At 40.4% G+C, this 21,019-nt stretch overlaps 1 protein-coding gene across 3 annotated transcripts in view; it reads right to left on the bottom strand.

Moving 5' to 3' along the window:
• Positions 1–21,019, bottom strand: part of LOC118222327 (synaptotagmin-like protein 5) — a 43,753-nt gene that overhangs the window by 13,717 nt on the left and 9,017 nt on the right. For 2 of the 3 annotated variants that reach the window (XM_035407817.1, XM_035407819.1), the window contains exons 2-6: positions 4,775–5,221; positions 4,299–4,511; positions 3,599–3,714; positions 1,380–1,500; positions 459–608 (exon numbers count right to left, since the gene is read on the bottom strand). In XM_035407817.1, the coding sequence (XP_035263708.1) occupies positions 459–608; positions 1,380–1,500; positions 3,599–3,714; positions 4,299–4,511; positions 4,775–4,905 (731 nt within the window). In that variant the 5' untranslated portion in view covers positions 4,906–5,221. Of the gene's footprint in view, positions 1–458; positions 609–1,379; positions 1,501–3,598; positions 3,715–4,298; positions 4,512–4,774; positions 5,222–7,883; positions 8,357–21,019 lie in introns of those variants that run through there. The other variant, XM_035407818.1, reaches the window with a different exon arrangement.

The following is a 21,019-nucleotide window of genomic DNA, read 5'->3' as shown; positions in this document are numbered from 1 at the left end:
GTGATGTTGCACCATAATGACATTCCCTGAAGTGATTCTTTTTTATCATAAAATGGTACGTTGTGAGCACAGAGATATTTTCAGATATAGTCTGAAACAGTATAAACCTTGTAATTCTTTCTCACCGGGGGACTCGTGTGCATGATATGTTGGTGGTGTCTTCTTGGGTGCAGGCAGATGTAAGGAGCACCTTATTTATTTTACCGTTGTTAAAGCAAGTAGGTCAACAGAGAACTGTGGCAACCTGGGTAATCAACGTAGTATGGAATGTATGGGACTGTACAGCCAGTGAAGGGAATGGCCACAGTGGGTCAGTGCCTCTGTTCAACGTCTCAACCAAAGGATGGGACATTATACAGCACAATCCGTCCACTCCAGCAGCATCCCAGTTTTCTCAGCAGGTCTCCCTTTTTGGGGTGACCGAGCCCGCAACTGTTCATCACGTTATGAAGCCTCACCTGTGGGAGCGAGGCGTGGACCGGCCGCTGCAGACGCTCCGCGCTTCCGGCTCAGGAGTCGAACCCGTGCTCCCGACTCCGCCCTCAGGCCCTTGGTCCAGCCCGTTCTCTCCCCTCAGAGCCGGCCCCTTCTTCTTGTCCAAACGCATCCTGCGCCACGACCAAACAGCCCTAATCACTCAATCAGTCACCGAGATTTGTTTATCAAATGCAGCACAATCACACATATGCCTTAATATGTATAGCATAATGACAACACAAATAAAAGTCTTTCTTTCATTTGACATTAAAACAGAATAGAATTACACATATCTGTGAAGACATAATGGGCCTCATTCATGAAACGTGCGTACGATCACATTTGATCGTAAACTGTGTGCGTAAGAACGTTTCCAAGAACATTTCGGCATTCATCATTTTTTTCTCATCTGTATTTGTTCATGTCTGTTTCCTTATGCTAATCATATGAACAGGATTGCTCATAAGATTTACGATCAGTCCGCATTCATCATCTCATACACCTGGTGTATGCACAAAAACAAGGTCTGCACATGCATCGCAAATCCCATATTGGTAGGAACGTTTTGAAGCACATTTTGCAAATGGGGCCCAATGATTTCACCAACAAAAACATATTTTTGGTAATGCAATAATGCCATGAAACCTATGTCCATAGAGGTCATCCCTGTTGTCACACAGGCAGGAAGGGCTTTAGGTTGTAATGCATATCATAATGTACTGAGTGAGCATGAAATAAATTATCTGCATACCTATACAATCAGGAAAAAACATCCTTCACACGACTACAAGGCAAGAGTACTGAGGCGTGAATTCTCTGGACTGCACCCTTCTTTCTGTGCCACACATAAACTGCATCTCTTAAGAGCCCGCTTCCCTCACCGGACCCTGACGTGGTCTCACCCTTTCTTCCGCGCCCCAGCCAGCACATTTTGGAGGGCGCTCTTGCCTGGCTTGGGCTTGTCAAACTTCTCCCAAGGTCTAGGACTGGACTGTGGCTTGACATGTTCAGTGCTTCTGTCATCTGCAAAACACAAGGATGGGCAAATCAAATCCCAAAATCCCAGCCCAAATAAAATAACTGAAAAGCAGACCAGACTGTGAGTTCATAATTCACTGCCGTATGCCCTAATGAGAAAAGTCAAACTATATCCTTAATACTACATAAAAAACTGAATTCTCAGAGAAGACAAATCTCATAGACACTGGCTTGAGAATAAATCTTATAAAAATAAACTGAGATGTTTTCTGTACTTGTTGTACCAGTGTTTCTTCCGCTGTTTCTTCCTTGAACAGGCCCGTGGGCTGAGCCCTGGTCCAATTTAATTTGGCAACGCACACAAAATCTGCCGATGTGTTAGTGCTTCCGCTTCCACCGCACGGGGCGTTCCCCCGCCCCCATCCTCTCCTCTCTCCGAGTGCAGAGAGCTTCTCCCTGGAGACAGCTGGTTAACTATCACCTGCAGTCATTCGCTGCCTCTTCAAACCCCCCCAATAATACAGCCAATAACGGCATTTCCTGCATACAAAACAGCAAATATGGCATGCTGCTTTTTGTCTGGGAAGGATGGCCGAACTTGTTTTCTTTCATAAAATTATGGATATATTGTTAAAGAGCACAATCACTGTAAAGCAGAGGAGTGTTACAGAAAAATAAGCAATACTGAGCAGGGTGTTCTGGCGGATAGCTGCAGTGGAGGGTTGGGGGTAATTAGCTGGTGAGAGCTGAAGTGTATTTAACTCGCACAATAGTGAGACTGAGAATAGATTACAGATGCACTATAGAAATGATCACACCCCTAGGGCCCTTTGGTGCTGAAAGGTACTGCTCACCCAATGGCCAGACATTGGTTGACTGTTGACTAGCTCTCTTAAGTATTATCAGGATAATTTTAAAGTAACATATTGAATGTGCTAGTCTATATTTAGTGGTCTTGCTTCCGGCAAGCCCACTCTTGCTATCTTTCATATTTTTTTAATTTTTATTAACTGCACTTTCTGCCCAATTTTTCAAGCTCTAACTAGTCCTAGTGTTTTTGCACTACATTCAAACTTTTTACACCAAAATGACCGGCTAGTTCCAGACATTGTTGCTTGTATATAGATTTTTGAAATATTCAAAACTTTTTGAAATATTCAACTTTTTTTGTGGTCACTCCATAGAGGGTCACTCATGGACGTTTAGTAGGACGCTTTAGTAGGGCGCATGTGCAGGTGGTCACTCACTCACTCATGGACGTTTAGTAGGACACACTTCGAACGGCACAAGATTTTTAAGCACAGCTTTATCGCCTAACGTTACTTTAGCTAACCGTAACCCTAACACGTTAGTGTTTCGCCCACTTTAGTTAACCTAGTTAGCGTGTACGGATGCTATCCTGCACGCATGAGTAGGAGCTACAGACACACAGCTACAACCCGCGTACGGATGCTATCCTGCATGCATGAGTAGGAGCTACGGACACACAGCTACAACCTGCGTACGGATGCTATCCTGCTCGCCTGAGAAGGAGCTAAGGACACACAGATACAACCACCGATACAGATGTATGGACAAACGGAGGACAACAAATAACGTTACAGAGGTGAGGACATGCCATAGCTAAGTTTTACTCATGACCCTTTTAGGATATGACTAATCCCTGCAACATAATCGCTACTTTCTGATCCCCGGCTGTATATGTAACGCTAAGGTGCACCGTGGGTCTGGACGGTTTCGTGCTTCTTCTGAGCTATGCGCCCTCATTGAAATGCATTGAGGCTTGAGGACAGTGCCAGTTGGATTTTGAAGCAAGCCCACACAATTCCTTCAGGAATTGTAACTTTTCTAGTTTATAAATAGTCTTTCTCCATTGGTTGTGAAACCTAGAGGAAGGCTTCCCAGCAAACAAGCACGTATTGGACCACTATTCGTGTCAGCTGTTGGTCCACCAGCATTTCCCAAATCAGAACTACAGTGGTCCGCTAGTAGAAGGACCATTCATCTTGACTGCCTGACCTCGAAGCCGCAACCTCTGTATTAGAAGCCCAGTTCCCTAACCATTATACTGAACTGTTGTCCTACATTCATCATTCACTTCTTCCATTGAGCCCGAGTGTAGCTGGGATGGCTTAACCCTCACCTGGTGGGCTGGTCAGGATGATCTGCTTGACCATGTCGCTGCTGGGCACGCTTCCCTGGGAGAACCGCTTCGACCGCTCTTCCAGAAACCACTCCCCTGTGACCACCTTCAGCTCCCTGCCAGAAAAAGCACCATGTATGACAGACTCAGAAGACACCAGGACATGCTGACAGTGCACAGTATTAAATAAAAATACATAGTGCATATATAAAAAAACATATGTATGAAAACTACATGCATATATATTATAAGACAAATTACTGGCAATTTGTTAAAATTGAACTTAAATGAACTAAATCGGTAATGACTTCAAGATATCTGCTGTTTGCAATCAATGTTTAAACCACAGAAACAATGTCAATACATGGACATGATTTCTGATGATTGTTCACACAGCTATTTGAAGCCCAATGTATTGTTGATACAAATAAATTTAAAATATAGTATATTTATGTTAAAATAAAACACATACATAATGAAGATTTTGCAGTTCTTGGGCAATTATACAAATTATTTCTGCTTTCAGATACTGCAGTACAGACCTCAAAAAGTACACCACTGCAAAATATTTAGACTGTATTTTAAAGACGGTTCACATATTTACGATATGCTGCAGGTGCACCCTTTACACAGGCAACAGGCAGGACCTGAGGGGGCTCGGCCTGAGAGGGGGCTCAGCCAGAGGGGGGGCGGGGCTTACAGGATCTTGGCGCAGACGATGCACCTCCAGTGGCCGCGGGACACTGAGACGCGGCAGCGGCAGCAGACGCGCTGGCTGCACTCGTCACACGGCTCGCCGCGGTCAAATATCAGGCCCAGGGTCCTCTGGCAGTGCGGGCACTGCCGCTCTCCCGGCTCTGGGGGGCGCCGCAGACCCTTACTTCTCATGTCCAACAGCTCGTTCTTCAGCTTCCTGCAGAGGGGCCAGGGAGGCAGGAAAGAACTGTACTTAGACTGAAAAGTGCGGCACATACAGTACTTACACAGAACTACACATATATATGCATGCATGCTTACATGCACACAAACACACACACACATACATAAATCATGTGCATGGACACACGCATGCACACACATTCATACATACTGAACACACGCATACGCATGGACATATGCACATGAATGTACATACATACAGATGTGCATGGACAGACCCAAACTCCACAAATGTACCTTATCCTTTTCTCCTCCAGTTTCCGCAGCTTCTCGTCCTTTTGAAGGACGGCCATGATCGTCTCCCTCTCGTGTTCCAGCAGAAAGGAGAGGTTGAGATCCTCTGTAGTTTTAGCCATTTCCCCACTCATTCACCTGCTCAAACTCCAGCCGTCGCAGAGAGGCAGTTCAGAGTGGGAAAGACAGGGGGCGCTGTTGTGTGCAGAGACTTGTTTAGGTGTGACTTACACCTACATGGCTCTAGATTTCTGAGGACATTACAGTGCTCTGTCGGGCTGTCTGTGTTTGACACATCTGATTATGTGGCCCACTTTTTGGGCAGGAAATACTGTACTCCGGGTTGTTTGGTCAACCAGTTTTCCACCTGTTCACAGTGAGTCTCAACATTGTCATCTGTCTCTGGAGGCCATAGGTTCTTTAGGGAATGTCTCCACTCAGTGAGTCATTCTGTACAAACACAAAAAAACAGCATAACTATCAACAATGTACTACACAATCTACCACAAAGAGGAAACTGTGCTGCTGAAAATGGTGCATCAGATTTAAATGTGTTCTCTCACCAGAAACTGAATAAAGTTAATTCATCAAATACATAAACATGCCAATGTTAAGTCATAATTTAGACTATCAATTCAAATCCAATTTTACTACCGAAAGATAATGTTCATACCTGGCCATAACAGTTAATGAAGAGAGATGGGGTATTACATGACTTTTAAATGATTTTTCTTGCACGCTTATAACAATGTATATCCTTTTAAATTACGACTTTTAAGATCACACAAAGCTAAAATCGCTTGGATCCATCCACCCAACCAATTAGATTTTCGGTGAAGAGTGTTTTGAATACTACATTGTAAATGCCAGCCACATCCTTCCTGCTGTTTGAAAAATGAATGTTAATCAGCTCATAAGGGTATGACATTTGAATGGGCTGACATGCTCACTGTCTGCACGGAAAACAGGACCTTCTGCTGGGGTAAAAACCTCCGTTCCTGTTGGTGACTGTACATCCAAAAGTCTTTTTTCTTGCACTGCAACACTCTTAAGTGATGAGAGAAGCACAAAAGGACCGGTGCAGTCTGTAAGGCAGCTGACTCCCTCCATCCATCCATTATCTAACCTGCTCATTCCTGGTCAGTGTCAGAGGGCTGCTGGAGCCTATCCCAGCATGCATTGAGCAAGAGGCTAGAGTACACCCTGGACAGGTTGCCAATCCATCCCAGGGCACACACACCATTCACTCACACCTACAGCGTATGAGTAATTTAGAGTCTCCAATTAGCCGAGACTGCATGTATTTGGACTGTGAGAGGAACCCCACGAGGACAAGTGAACATGCAATTTTCCAGCCGGGATTCAAACCCGGAGTCTTCTTGCTGTTAGGTGACAGTGTTATTCACTGAACCCCTGTGCCACCTGGCAGGAAGGAAAAAGGTGGATGAACTACCTGATGTCCTTCAGAAGATAAAGGACAAACACACGGGGATGGGGACTGCTCCACACGAAGGCCAACACCACCTTTCTTGTGTCTGGCGCAACTGCATTGATGAGTGATAATGACTTTTTAAAATGCATTTCTGTTTTGCTCATTCATATTTCAGGCCACATTCATAACCCCTCGCAGAAAACTGGTGTGAAAGCATGCGCAGAATACTGATTCTGGTCACCAATGGGCAAGCTCTGCTTTGGCACTGCATTCAGTTACTAAGCACACTGTGAGAGTGTCTCTAAAAGTGTTTCTGAGCTCCACTCTGCATGTTCATTAATCTTCTGCTCCCATATTTATTATTTCATCTATTTTTTTCTCCCACTTCTTTTATTGTACAATCCCTTTGTATAAATGAACGCTAATTAAAAGGTGCAGACAGATATTCATTTTACAGTAAATTATGCACTCAGAGCCTTTAACCATGACATTTTATTGCAATCAGCACACAGCGGGGTTGTTTTGCATAACATCAGTCTTCAGACAACATAAGTACTTGAACAAGAAGTCAATTAATTTATTTGTACTACATTCAAGAGAGTGGTTTATATCTACTTTTATATCTTTATATAAAAGTAGATATAAATTTTATGTAAAGATATAAAAGTTTTATCTTTATAACTTTATATTTACTGTATATCTACTTACTGTATGCAACAACCGAACAACAATCGCCATAGTTGGGTCTCTTGTACCGGTGTTTTACAGCTGTTTCCCAGCAGGGTGAAAATAACACAACGCACAATGATAAAAGCGATCAGAACAAAGCCAGAATAACTACTGAGAAAAAATAACTGGGAAAAAATAGGCCACTGCACATGTACAGCACTGTAATGTTTTCCAGTGGCCACTGGCAAATCACAGTGTTTCCTCATTAAGTATACTCTCAGTACACGATGGTTTATAAGACCTGGCTAACTCCGGTCTTGCGATTTAACACTGTTGGGTTACTGTCTTTGGTTTTAAGACTTCAAGATGTGGACAAACCAGCTACCAACAACAATTTCATGGCGTAACACTCATCTTGACTGTAGGCACCAATGTGTGTACACAGCTAGGAGGTTCATGTTTAATTGTGTCAATGTCCTGAGCAGTCTGGCGTGTTTTTATAGAGTGACTCATAAGAACGCGAATGAAACATGATACTCATTAAACCTTGCCGGATTTGCGGTGTGTCAGCTGGAAACGCATAGCCTACTAATTAAACGAAAGTGTATGTACCTAAGAAACACAAACTGACGTCACAAGCAAAAGCCAAACAACATTAAAAACTTATATGGATATTGTGCTTAGAAGTGAAACAATAACTGTGAAATTATAAAACATTAAAGATTGTGTACTATCTATTCTTTATTTCCACATTTTTGACCCATCAGCTACTCTTTAAAAATAGGTCATTTTCACATTAACTGAGGAGGAAATATACAAGCTTTAAAGACAGCTTCAGTTACCAAAAATTTAACTTTTCACTGGGTTCTTAAGAAGCCTACACAAATAATGAACAGCCACGAATAAAAAACAACAAAGATTCCGTTAAAACAACATCAATAAACACCGTTAGGCCTACTATGGGAAGACACAAAAAACCAAGGACCTATCACGCTAACCATTTTTTCTTACCCGACTGTTTTGCCGCTGAACTGACTGCAGCTCTGTTTCACAGATACTTCCTGTACAGATCCCTCAAGCCATAACACACTTGTCTTCTATGACTTGCATGATGGCGTGTGACAAGACTACTGGAACACAACCCAAATGAGTGTCTGTGTCCAGCCCAGAGACCTCCCATCCGCAGTAGTTCTGTCCTGCCCACTGGTGACGGGAAATACTTAATACTCAAGGTGTGCAAACACAGGCGTAGCTCCAGAGAGCGTTTCGGTACACTCCATGTGCAGTCAACTAAAGAGCAGCAGACCAAACCAGTTCAACGGGACGGCTGAAACATCATAAAAGTCCATAGAGACTATTTGTGTCGTAGAGGCAAGCTTAGCCGCTAAAAACGCTCATCCATCTAGATCTGATGCTGGAGATATTAATCCAGTCAAGGACATAACAGTTATTAATATGACTATTTGGTCTTGGTAATCAAATAATTCTACTTAAGGAAATCGAGGTGTGTTTGTGTGGGTATAAGAAATTCCAGGTCATTATTATTATTATTATTATTATTATTATTATTATACTAGCCTACTACAATAAATATACTCTCTTTAAAACAACTAAATACATTTCAGTGGGCTGAGAACAGATGCACATCTCGAAACACATCAGGAAGAACAATGCCTTCTTGCTACAGATTACAGAACAGCTGGAGGGTTTCCTTTTGTGGGCGGAAGCCGTATCGAATCCGGCAGCAGGCCAGGCTTAATGACAAGAGGCAGATATTGACGACAGTACTTCTGTAGGATGTGAGAGTGAATGGGGGATTGACAGTCATTAACGGCAGTACAGTCTTTTAACTAAAAATTAGGAGTTAGCTGTAAATCGAGGGTGATGCAGTTGATCACCCTTAAGCAATTTATTTCAGAATTGATCATTGCTTTTATTGATATCATTAGAATGTATGAATTGGTGAAAATATCATGAGAACAGCCTTGTCACAAAAAACGATAAACCAAGAATGCCATTTTATTGGATCTGCATATATAGAAAATTATATATTTTTCTATATATAGGGCAGAATGCAATTTCCAGTGAAACTGCAGGTGACTAAATGACTAAGGCAAACAGGCATTTGTATTCTATTTATAGGATTAACATGCATTTAGTCCGCTCTCTCTGAGTAGAAGTGCTCTCCAGGAAGAAGGGGAAGTAACAATCGATGAGTTTCTTCAAAGCAATTTTCAATATTTGCCATCAGTCATGCCCATGGAGGCAAAGACATGTTAAACTGAACACACCATAGGGCATTTTAATGATCGTAAGCCTGAAGACGACTTGATGATGACAACAATAGGGGACCACAGAAATGGTTATTTGCACTGGGAAATATATAATTGCATTTCAGCTGGTGTAATTTTCACATTTACTCCTACAATTCAGCTAAATTCAGATAGATTTGCTTAAGGAAGCTTGCCCATTATCATAGGTTAAAATGCAACTTTCTTATAATGCAGGCATCACGTTTGATTGGACATACAAATCATTTTACTTTCACTAGGATTTTCCTTTAAGCGCTCATTTTAATTGTATTAAGTGAGAAACAAATTACTGCAGCAACTCAAATCAGACAATCAATAATTTAATTTGCAAGCACTACATCCTCAAACTCCCCCTTGCAACTACAGTGCTATAGCACTTAACATTACATTTTAGGTTCATGAAATAACTACTACTATTGGTTGTGACGCTTATAACTTTTTCTTCTTCTATTATTGCTCTTTGCCTAAAACTTGATGTATGCACTTTTGTAAGCTGCTCTGGATAAAAGACCCTGCTGAATGGGTAATTATCAATTCAATGTATCATAAGCAATATACTGGGACACAAAGTAAAAAATAAATAAATAAATAAATAAAAACTTAATGCCTTTATTAAAAATTTGAAAGATCAGGCTACATTCTGAATATTTTAAGTTTACCAATTTGCATTTTTGATGTAATTATGCCTCTGAAGAACATTTATTTGAGAAGCCATGTCAGCCCTACTTCATAGCACACATGACTGAATGGTAATATATGCAAATGTGAATGTCACACAGTCATATCCCAATGAGCACCTACCTCCCACAACTCAACTCAACTCACCCCACTGATGGCAAATTAACCAACTAAGGAGTCAACGCTGGCTGCCATAGTTACGTTCAGCTCACTGAAAATTTATGAACTGCGAACTGAATTATTTCTATATTTTCTAGTTTCTTGTGTTTCCCCCAATTTCTACTGCCTTTAACATAATTATGCAATAATAATATATAATAATAAATTTTAATTCTGGATAGACGTTATTTTGTCTTTCAAATAATCATTTAAAAAAAAATCGAAACACTGACAAAAATGTCTATACTGCACAATTACTCTAATAAGAATACATGTGAGCACATTTTGGCTTAAATAAACTTAAATAAAGTAACATTTTGCTAACAATTTTGCTGCTAAGGCTTACAATACTTAGGATTACTTGTTTAAAACAATCAGTGAAATTATGTTGTTGTAATGACATCAGAGGAACATGAGTAGCATTCCCAAGTGGGAATGTGCTCATTCAGATAAAACATCATTTTCTGTGCCTGTAGAACCCATCCACTGGATGCTACTTAAACTTAAACTTTTGATAATCGTACTCAACAGGCTGCTGCAGTAACGTGATGTATAAAAATAAATAGGTTTAGAAATACTGATGTTGGATCTTAGACTATAAAGGTATTGGGGAATCATTCTACGGGGCAACACCTAAGGACACGTGACGCAACAAAGGCTTTACAGGTGACCTAAAGACAGGTTATATGACATATGAATGTATTTCTGATTGCCAAAAATGACTACTGCGCAACAAATAATTACTGATCGCCCAGAGGTGAAGTTTCCAAAAGCCACATGATGTGCAAAAAATGTTCTGATTTGTTTTAGTTACACAAGAAAACATCAGCAACGTGGAGCAGATTATCTGATGATTCCAGTATACTGTAACCTATCATATGCAGGCAAACTTCCTCTGTATAAGTGCTGTATAAGGTTAAAATCAGTGAATGCACACAGGCCAGATCCCTTGAGGAATTAAGAGACTCCAGGTCATGAACACAATGCCCAGTTATTAAATAAACAAAGAGAGCTGCGCCCCCCTTCCCCTTTATCAGCAGCGTGCTTGCAGAGGGCCTTAGGTGTGGCGCTGCAAAGGTGCCCTCCTTCAGTACACAGTCAGAAATCCCCACATTACTCTGCCCTTTCCTCGGCAAACACACTCCCCGCATGCCTGTCATTTTAACCTCAGCCTTGAGATGAAGTGAGGCACTAAAAAAAAGCCTGGCCATGCAAGGAAAGCACAAGACATGCTATATGACTCTGAAAAGATATACGTTTCCGTCCTGTCTCATTTCATTTAGTGTTCTTTCACTGGGATTTTACAGATAGCTATGCTACCAAATGAACTGATGAATGGATCATTTTCATGTTATAATATCCCTCCACCCCCTCGTGTCCCTTTCATTTGGAATTGCAACCTGTTTTATGTACTTACCAGCCACTAAAAATACATTGGCCCACTAGCTGCCCACTAGAAGCCTGCTGTTGGTACAGCTGGAACACCTACATTACTTTACATTATATTGAATTAGCAGATCCTCTTATCCAGGAGTGTAGGAGAAACATAAGTGCATTCAGCTGACTAATATGAGCAATGCTCTAAAACAGCTCTTAAATGGCTTGATGCATATCTGGATGGAAGAACTGTATTTGTTGCCCTCATGGATTCTACACTATAGGGGCGACATAGCTCAGGAGGTAAGACCGATTGTCTGGCAGTCGGAGGGTTGCCGGTTCAAACCCCGCCCTGGGCATGTCGAAGTGTCCTGGAGCAAGACACCTAACCCCTAACTGCTCTGGCGAATGAGAGGCATCAATTGTAAAGTGCTTTGGATAAAAGCGCTATATAAATGTAGTCCATTTACCATTTATACTCAAAAAGGCTGATATTAATCTTGGGTTCCACAGAGATCTATTCTAGGCCAGTGATTGTTCTCTTTATATATGATTGGGAAAATCATTAGTAAAAAATTGTTTATTTCCATTGCTATGCTGATGAAACCATTTGCTGTGTTACATAATAATGAAATCTGAAATGAATCTGAGAGATTACTCTCTAGATGTTTTAGAATCTTCTTAAATTGAACCAGAAAAAGACTGCGGTCCTTAACACTAGATCTAAGCCTCAGAGCCAGAGAATGGCAAATGAATTCTAGTGTGAACATAAACAGGAAGTGAAGAATCTAGGTGTACTGGTTGGATGCTAACTTTCACCCCTTTTCTTCTTTAAAATAAGATATGTAATCACTTTGGCCTCCATTTGAGAAACATTATCAAAGTAAGGACTTTCAAATAATAATTTCAAAGTTTACATCTAGGAGCATAAAATGAGAAAGCTTCCCCACCACTTTTCAAGTTTAATTTTGGCACCTTGAGCAAATTGATATGGGAGGATTTTTTGTATGGGCTATATCTGACATAAAATGTAAAAATGTATGAAGGAGGCTAGACATCTGAATGCTTTAAAAACAAGTAAAATAATCTGAATGAATTCATTCTAAAAGGTGTGGCAAGAACCCACATAATATTCTCTCTAGTCCCAGTTAAAATTGCAGCACTGTTTTTACAAATTGTCATCTATCAATAGCTTTCTTTGGCAACCCAGAAAAAGGTGCATTATAAAGTATAATCTTCATGCCAAACTCACTGCCATTACATGGAGAGAGAAGGAGAGTTGCTCGCCTACAGTTACTCCTTGGCTCCTTGCATTTTAAAAGTTGTGAGTGAGTTCTCTTATAGCATCTAGTTGAGAGTGATCTTGAAGTAGAGAGGACTTGGAGGGAACATAAAACACCTCAGTCTTAGCCAGGTCAAGTTTATGAGTTATCACAAGATGTTCTTCAAGCAAGCTGGGACACAAAGTGATAACTGAGTCTCAAATGGAGAAAAAGAGATGAAAAACTGAGAATCAATAGCACAGAAATTGCATGGGAACCCAAGGGAGGAGAAGACACACCCACGATTATATGTGAAGGGAAAAGAGTAGCCATTTCAGGAAACCCTAAAGAACCATTCAGAGACATAGGATTTAGTCCACTTAAGAGCAGTACCTCAGATCCTGAGTGTAGTCAAAGTAGAGGGGTGGAGCATGTGGTCTGTGGTGTCAAAACATAAACGTTCAGTGGGATTATCACTGAAGAGCGGGAAGATACTCTGACTAAAGTGCTTCAGTGATGAAGAGAAGGGTAGTCTTAATGGAGACATCAGCCTCTAAGCCAGACGGAAGGGGACGAGAAGGTTATTTTGCGACAGGAAGAGTTGATTGCTGCATGTTACAGGGTTTTGGAGAGAAAGGAGAATAAGGAAATTGACCAATAATTCTGGACAGCAGAAGGGCCCAGTCTGTTTCCTAAACAGGGCCGTCACTTGGCCCCTCCTTGAAGGCGCACTGCTTGTAGACATATTGAGTTGATCGTGGAAGGGATGAGTGGGACTATGCTTGGTGAGATGATCTGGAGAAGAGGTGAGTGAATGAGCCCTAGGGAACAGATGGTTGGGTGACATGATGGCAGCAGTTTCGATCAATTGACCTCTCAGGGGAGATCATTAGGAAAGCATAGGTAGGTGAGAAGTGAAGTGTGGGTGGGCAGAATGGGATGGTTGAATGACGGAAGGGCCGTTAGATCCTGAAAGAGCTGTGGATTCTTTCTGAAATGCTCCACAAAGTCATCGGCAGCGAGAATGGGGGGAGGAGAGGAGGAGGGTTAAGAAGTGAAGAAAAGATGCGAAACAGTTTGAACGAGTTCAATAGCGGCAGCCACTACAGCGATCTGGTAGCAGACAGTGCACAGTCAAGATGGGGATCAGCTGTTAAGAACAAAATATCTGGCTAATGGACCTGCTGCTAGCACACCACTGTAGTGCTGATTTGCAAAACGCTGGCAGGCTGACAGCTGGCAATAACATCGGTCTGATAGGTGCTTGTTTGCTGCGTTATGTCACCGCTATGCCAAATGTCTTATAATCACATTACTTTTCAGGAGAAAGGTAACTGAGCTACACTGTACAATTGGACAGCCTGACCTGAATTTGCCTTGGGTGGTAGCAACCTGTAATAACCTGTGAAAAAGTATACAGGACCTACCATGACAACATTCTAGTTCTAGGATTACATGGTGCGTATGGATAACACAACATGAAAATACACATATTAAAATGTATATAGAATTTGTATTTCTGACCACAGCTTTCCTTTTTTAACCAACATAAACCTCATGAAAGAAAAATTGAGAATAAGGAAAGCTAAAAAAGTTATTATACCAGTCACTGCTGTATAACGTGGTATGCGTATTTGAAGATGATCGAACATGATTTATACAAAATGTTTTTTCACCTTGCAGCAGTGATGGGAAACTGGCTCAATATACTACAAGGTTACTGCTTTGCCAGTTCTAACGGCACCATTGGGACTGCACAGGAATTATGTTTCGTCGTATAAATGGTTGAGTGTGCACGTAAAAATTTAAGAGTAATGTGAAAATGAAATATATCTGTGCCTCGAGGGACTCACCTATGCTCAGACTGAATAACTAGCCAAGATAGCTGAATAACGCTATGCTATGTCAATACAGGGCAACCAGTAACTCTGTATTGAAAAAGCCAACATTAAAAAAGGAGGTATGGTGTGACTTCATTGGGCAGAAATCAAATTAGCTACCTAGTAAGCTGTCTTAGTTGGTTTTTGACAATGGAAATGTGATAGAAGGTTCAATGGCATACTGAGTTGCCAAATATAAATAGTGTTAAGATTGGATTAGGAAAATGAAGAATCAACTGAATGCTACATTTCCATTTGACTATTAGACCTCTACCATGGCCCATTAAGAGCAGGACATTTCCATTTTGTTTGGCTCTATTAATGTCCCATACTGGAAATATCCTCCCTCGCTACAAATACAGAAACCAAGAGGCAAGAGGGTGTGTGGAGATACGGGGTAAATATTGGAACAAGGACAGAGATGGCACCAGGGAAGCAGGGATGTATAATGTACTTACAAGAATATAATGACGCTAAGAGGAAAGACAAATCAGCTGCTAATCAGTACACAATGGAAATACTGGCACAGTAATTATATCTTGAAGTCAATTGCAACAAAACAGTATGATCAGCAGCACAATAATGTTGCATACCATAAGAGTGAGTCAAATCCAAATGGAAATGGACAGCAGCAATAAGCGCAGGATTACACAGAGGAGGAGCCATCTGCTCATAGGTCCAGTGTAGTTTGATAGGCATAATAATTTAAATAATAAAACAGGTAGGGCAAATCTTGCAAACTGATTGGTTAATATAGTACAATTAAGCAATAGCTCACTCCAGGTCGTGATTAATGCACAGCTATAGGGGTGTTGTGGAATGTTGAGCTGTACAAACACAATATACTGTATCACGGCCTGGAGTTACTGCTTTCATAAAATGGTTACCAAATGTGATAATATGAATAGATATTATAGACACAATCAAATTAAAATGGTTTTATTCACAATTTCATCACAAGAATAATTCATATTTCCTGGGTGTCAGCACATAGTTCCAGGCAGTTGCTGTAAACTCTCTTTTGTTCTGCCACGCTAGCTAGGAAGCAAGCTAGCATTAGTGAGCTAACAAGAGTTTATGCCTTATTGGTGTTTATTTGTTTGTTCCCATTGATTGTGCAACCACTGAAAAACTGTCCAACATCAATGGGATCACGTTGTGTGGGTCTGCTCATTTTGTCAGGTGGAGGGGGCGCATTGTTTGGCATGGCGAGGATGCTGCCCCACCTCCTCCGGTCCCCGAGGTTTGTTTGCCAGTAGCTCTGGAGAGAGCTCTCGCACTTGTGCCAGCTAATGGACATTTGGACATAACCTCTCTCTTGCCTCAAGACCTGTATCAGATAGTCTCAAATGTTCTCATTTTGTGACTGATGGTGATCATTGCATGTAGCGGTTTTTTATTTTGGCTTGAATGACTGCTTAGCCGTGGAGTGATAATTGAAATAGAACTGTAAAAAGCAGTAAATGTCACAGCCGTGGTATACGGTTATTATACCACACCTATTATCCAATCAGATTGCAAGATTTGCCCTTCCCATTTTCTGATAACCATATACCAATTCAACTACGCCATACAGCATGGCTCGCAACAATCTCTGACACTTTCCTGTACTATGTGCCATTTGTCTTTAGAATCAAAATTTGGCAGGCCAAATGGCTAATAAAATAGCTGCTTATCGACAGAACAACTAGCATGTCTTCATTATTCACTCTTTCTTTGGCTGAACTATCTAGCTCATTTGAACTATTTTGAAGAAGATTAATCACTGCAATTTATGCCAGGATCAAACTCTGAATGATTTTCCAAGAGGATGGAGATCAATGGTGAGGGAAGAGATGTTTTTGGCCCAAACAAACAACATCAATATGTCAGTATTGAGCTGTAGTGAGCTGTAGATTCTGCTGTAGGAACTGTAAAACATTGCTCTCCTATTGGCTCATTGCAGGGCTAGGACCTTTCATCTATACTACTACACGTGCGTTTCAGATTCTGAGACTCTTCCATGAAGAGAACAGTAGTGGAAAACCACAAAAAAAAAAACTTGTGATACTGTACACTGTGTATTTCAGGTCTACAGTTAAAGTAACTACTTTCCATTCCCCACTGCTTGCAGCCTGGCTGTTAATATTAATGGAAAATTATATTTCAGTTGACGCACTTTATATTAATAATATGATATGTCACATTAAATCCAAGATTACATTAATTCACATAGGCCTACTCTATTGATAGTGTAATTACATGATACAGATACAGGAGTAATTATTGGTTCCATTTCATGAGAGTACCAAGTAGAACCAGTTAACTGTGATGACTACTGTTTCATTGCTCTTTTGAACAGAGCGAGCACCCACTTATACCACTGACCTAGTGTCTTCTAAAAAGAAGAATCTGTTCAGTACACACAGTACATCAAGCAGAGAGAGAAAAGAGAAAGAGAGAGAGAGAGAGAGAGAGAGAGAGAGAGAGAGAGATGTAGGTCACCCTCTACTTTTCCTATGGAGTATGCCCTACTGAAAGAAAATATATAATTTAATTTGTTGAAATCAAAAAGGCTGTTCACTCCCTATACCCAGTGGTACATCCCAATGCATCATGTTCTGTGCATTTGGTTTATTTAATAAATGAGAGGAAATGCAACAGAATTTGCCCCCTTCCTGATTTTCTCAATTATTGCATATTTATCATACTGAATGGTATCAGATTTTTATACAAAATGTAATATTAGAGAAAAGTCAACTGAGTAAACACAAAACACATACTTTTTAAATATCATTCAAAATATTCACGAAAAAAGCAAACACCCATACCACCCATGTGGAAAAGGTAATTGCACCAACTTTAGCAGCAATAACTGCCACCACACATTTCCTATCATTTGACAGCAGTCTCTTTAGGAGGAATTCTACCCCATTCTTTGCAGAACTGCTTAAATGCAGGAAAACTGGTAGGTTTTTGAGCATGAGCTCGTTTTAGGTCCTGCCATATCATCCTAGTTGGGATCAAGTCAGAACTTTGACTAGGCCACTCCAAAACTTTAATTTTCTTTTCAGCCATTCAGATGTAGACTGCTTTCGTGTTTTGAATCACTGTCTTGCTGCTACCCCAATTAAGCTTCAACTTCAGCCAAAGTCATGCTATTCAGGTTTAACTACTGCCTCTCACTCCTCGCATTTGTTTATGCCGGCAATGAACTACCATCCTCTAAGTCATGGGTGGAGAATCCCATTCCTTGAAGACAACATCCACATCTGTTACTTAATTATTAATCAGCCCCAATCATTAAGTCATCTAAAATTTTAATGGCATCTATTTGCTAAGTATGAACAGCTGAAGCCTGTTCTTGTGGGCCAAAATACAGTTTTAACTTTTGAAATTTCCACTGCCATTGGTGCATAAAGCTGTTCGGCCAGGTTAGCTGGTGAAGACAGAAGTTAGCATGGAATCCAGAAACAGATACAGCCCCCCTGGACTGAGGCTCCCCAATCCTGCCACAGGTAGCCCAACCTTACGCCCCTGCCTGCGTTGTTTAACTCCAAGTCCACCGTTATGATTTTATAATATAGTGAATTGGAGGAATGTTGGAATCTTCTGTCAAACGAACATCTATGAAAGCATATTTGGATTCTTCAATTTACTCTGACAATAAAAAAATGTATGAACTAGACTATGTTCAATTTCAATATCTTGAAACAGCAATATTCTCATTTATATTCACAAATTATTATTATTATACAAATAAACCCCTCTGACTCCTTACTGAAACCAATCTAGTTTGAATTTTAAGATGTGTGCTGGTCCCTGAACCAAATTATCAGTTTTTTCTTATGGAGAAGGTGAATAATGTTTCTTCTACTGACAGACAATACTCAGGAAAATCACAGGAACACTAAAAATACTTATTTTTCTAGTTAATAGTGCCTAAACTTTAAGAGCATAGTTTAAATGAGGATATTTACCCTGCAGAGAATGTAGATAAATAATAAAATTGAAGAAGCAGAACAAACAGAAAGCAAAATTCACAGTAGAAATACACGTAACACAGTATATTTCAGAATTATGTATTATCTTTGTGCCTTACAGTACTTCGTGTTTTATTTGCCGAAAGGTTCATGTCTGAGAAGTGAAAAGTCAATTCTTGAATGTTCATGTAAACATGCTGTAAATCTTTAGTATTGAAAGTAATGTAATTACAGTGTACACTCTGATCGCTCCAAGAACACAAAACAGATTTCATCTATGCTGAGTCAGCCAATAATCATCTGTTGACTTCCATTAGATGAGACCCTGCAATAATATACTTCAATGAGCCATATTTTATCCAGATATTTTCTTTATTAAACAAGCTGGAATGTCAAACTGTACTTGTAGGCCTCTTTTTTATCCTTGCAAAAATCTCTGTCAATTCAGAGGAGCATACATTACAATTACATAGACATAGAGCTTTTAACTTTTATAAAGTACATATTGTGCCAGGGTAATAATGTTACAGTTCATTTAGCAGCTGTTACAGTTGATTCACAGCAAGAATTTTCTTGTGTACATACATCCTTTCAAATGCACACAGTCAGTTGCTGTTCCTCTCCAACTTACAATCTAACTGCTGTGCTGCATAGCTATTGCACTGGAGTTGTGGAGGGGCCTGACAAACACAAGGAGTAGTGATTGCACAGAGAGGTAGGCAATACCCTGCAGAATAACTTATCTCCATGGGTGATGCTATAACAGTCAGTCTAATCAAGGTTTAAACAAGGTTCCAAAACATAAGCTGATTTTATAACTAGAGGTGCGTTTTGGTTCCAGTACATTATGTTTCACTACACAGAAGAGGGAATTTAGTTGGATACACAGGCCCGGGTATAAAAGCTATATCGCATTATACTTGGACAATAAACATACTTTTTCTCAGACACTGAGGCTTGTCTGTGATGAAGGGTTTGCTGAGATGTGAATGCAAAACTATTCATGTGGGACTATTCATTTTCACACACGCCAAAACTGAAAGTGATAGTTCACTTTTGATATTATTTTGGTCTTAGTGTACGTGTTTGGTTAACAGTTCCAGACAGTCCTTGGACATGCTAAAAGGGTATATTAGATACTCACAGAAGTTTCTGATGACCTGCTGGCTTTAAAATGGCTGGGATAATTTCCTAATCTCCTATCTGGGACATAGGTATTAGGGGGTTTTACAAGCAAGAAAATACACTTTGAGAAACTCCAAAGCAACTTGCAACTTAATGGTATATTTCTAGAGACCGTTTAGAGCACATTAATCACACATGTATTCACAATTATAAGCATAAATAGCCATTTTCCTATTGTTTGATATTTGACATTTTGTACTTTTTTTCCTTGTGTGCAGTGTTCTCAGGTTGCTTGCACCATAGGAAATAGTTCCAACTGAAAATAAGATTTGAAGACTAATCGGGTAACATACAGTCCTAAACACAACCATGTATACCATCTCTGCGAAAGCTGTTATGAAGTGATCTGAAGTGTATTTTATTGCTTTAGAGCTTTCCTACTGGGTGAGGATGCAATGCTGTACCCTTGAATCTTGTCTTGAATTTCTCCAGTTAAAATCTAGCTGTCTAAATGGATGCCATGTATTAATGTGAACTGGGGCCTGCTCAGTGAATTGAAAATGGCAATGAAGAAGTTGTGCTCCACAGAGACCTGCCTGTACGCCCTCACTCCTCTAATGACAGAAACGAGCTGTGGCAGTTGATTGCACTCTTACACCTCTGAAAGCTTCACAGATAGCAGGTATGATACCATTTAACAGCTATTGGTTTCTGCAAGTGAACAGTAATACTTACTGATGAATGTATGAAAATTTCACAAGAGCTGGCAGATGAATGGTGCTTTTGTTATAGTCACATCTCATAATCTTCTCAATGGGAATTTCTGATGCAAGATCAGGCAGGTAGTATCAGCAGGCCGTATGCCTGTTTGTCCTATGCCTATAAAATGTACTGCAGTGCCTGTCACTTACTCCTTAAAAATGAACCAATCTGTAATCAAGAATTTTTCACCCATATATATATATATATAATTATCTTCCCTCTGACAGTGAAAACATTGCAGTGGCATGCGTTAAAAAATAATTAGTTATTTATTTGTAGCAAAACATCCAACGGCAAGGTAACTAACCCTGCTGTTAGATATTGCTGTTTGTCCCTGCACTCTCATTTAAACCAATTACACTGAATCTATCTTCCGGTGATACAGGCAGAAAATGAATGGCAGTAGAGGCACTTCAGAACGAAGCGAGTGATATCCTGCCGGGATGAGATAAAGCTCTCTCGGAAGCAAGCCAGATGAGATCTGATGATACATGAAAGCTCATTCCAAGCTAAACTATTGTCTGAGAACTGACATCACTTTCCCAAATACTGGGCCTGAAAATGTAGCTCTGCTTTTACCATACCACAGAAATGTAAATGTCGGGTGATGATTTAATGTTGAAGTTAATG

Source organism: Anguilla anguilla, chromosome 3 (assembly GCF_013347855.1).
Source record: "Anguilla anguilla isolate fAngAng1 chromosome 3, fAngAng1.pri, whole genome shotgun sequence".
In the NCBI taxonomy this organism is placed as follows: Eukaryota; Metazoa; Chordata; class Actinopteri; order Anguilliformes; family Anguillidae; genus Anguilla; species Anguilla anguilla.
The sequence above is the reverse complement of the archived record's forward strand: the minus strand, read 5'-3'. Positions and strand labels throughout refer to the sequence as shown.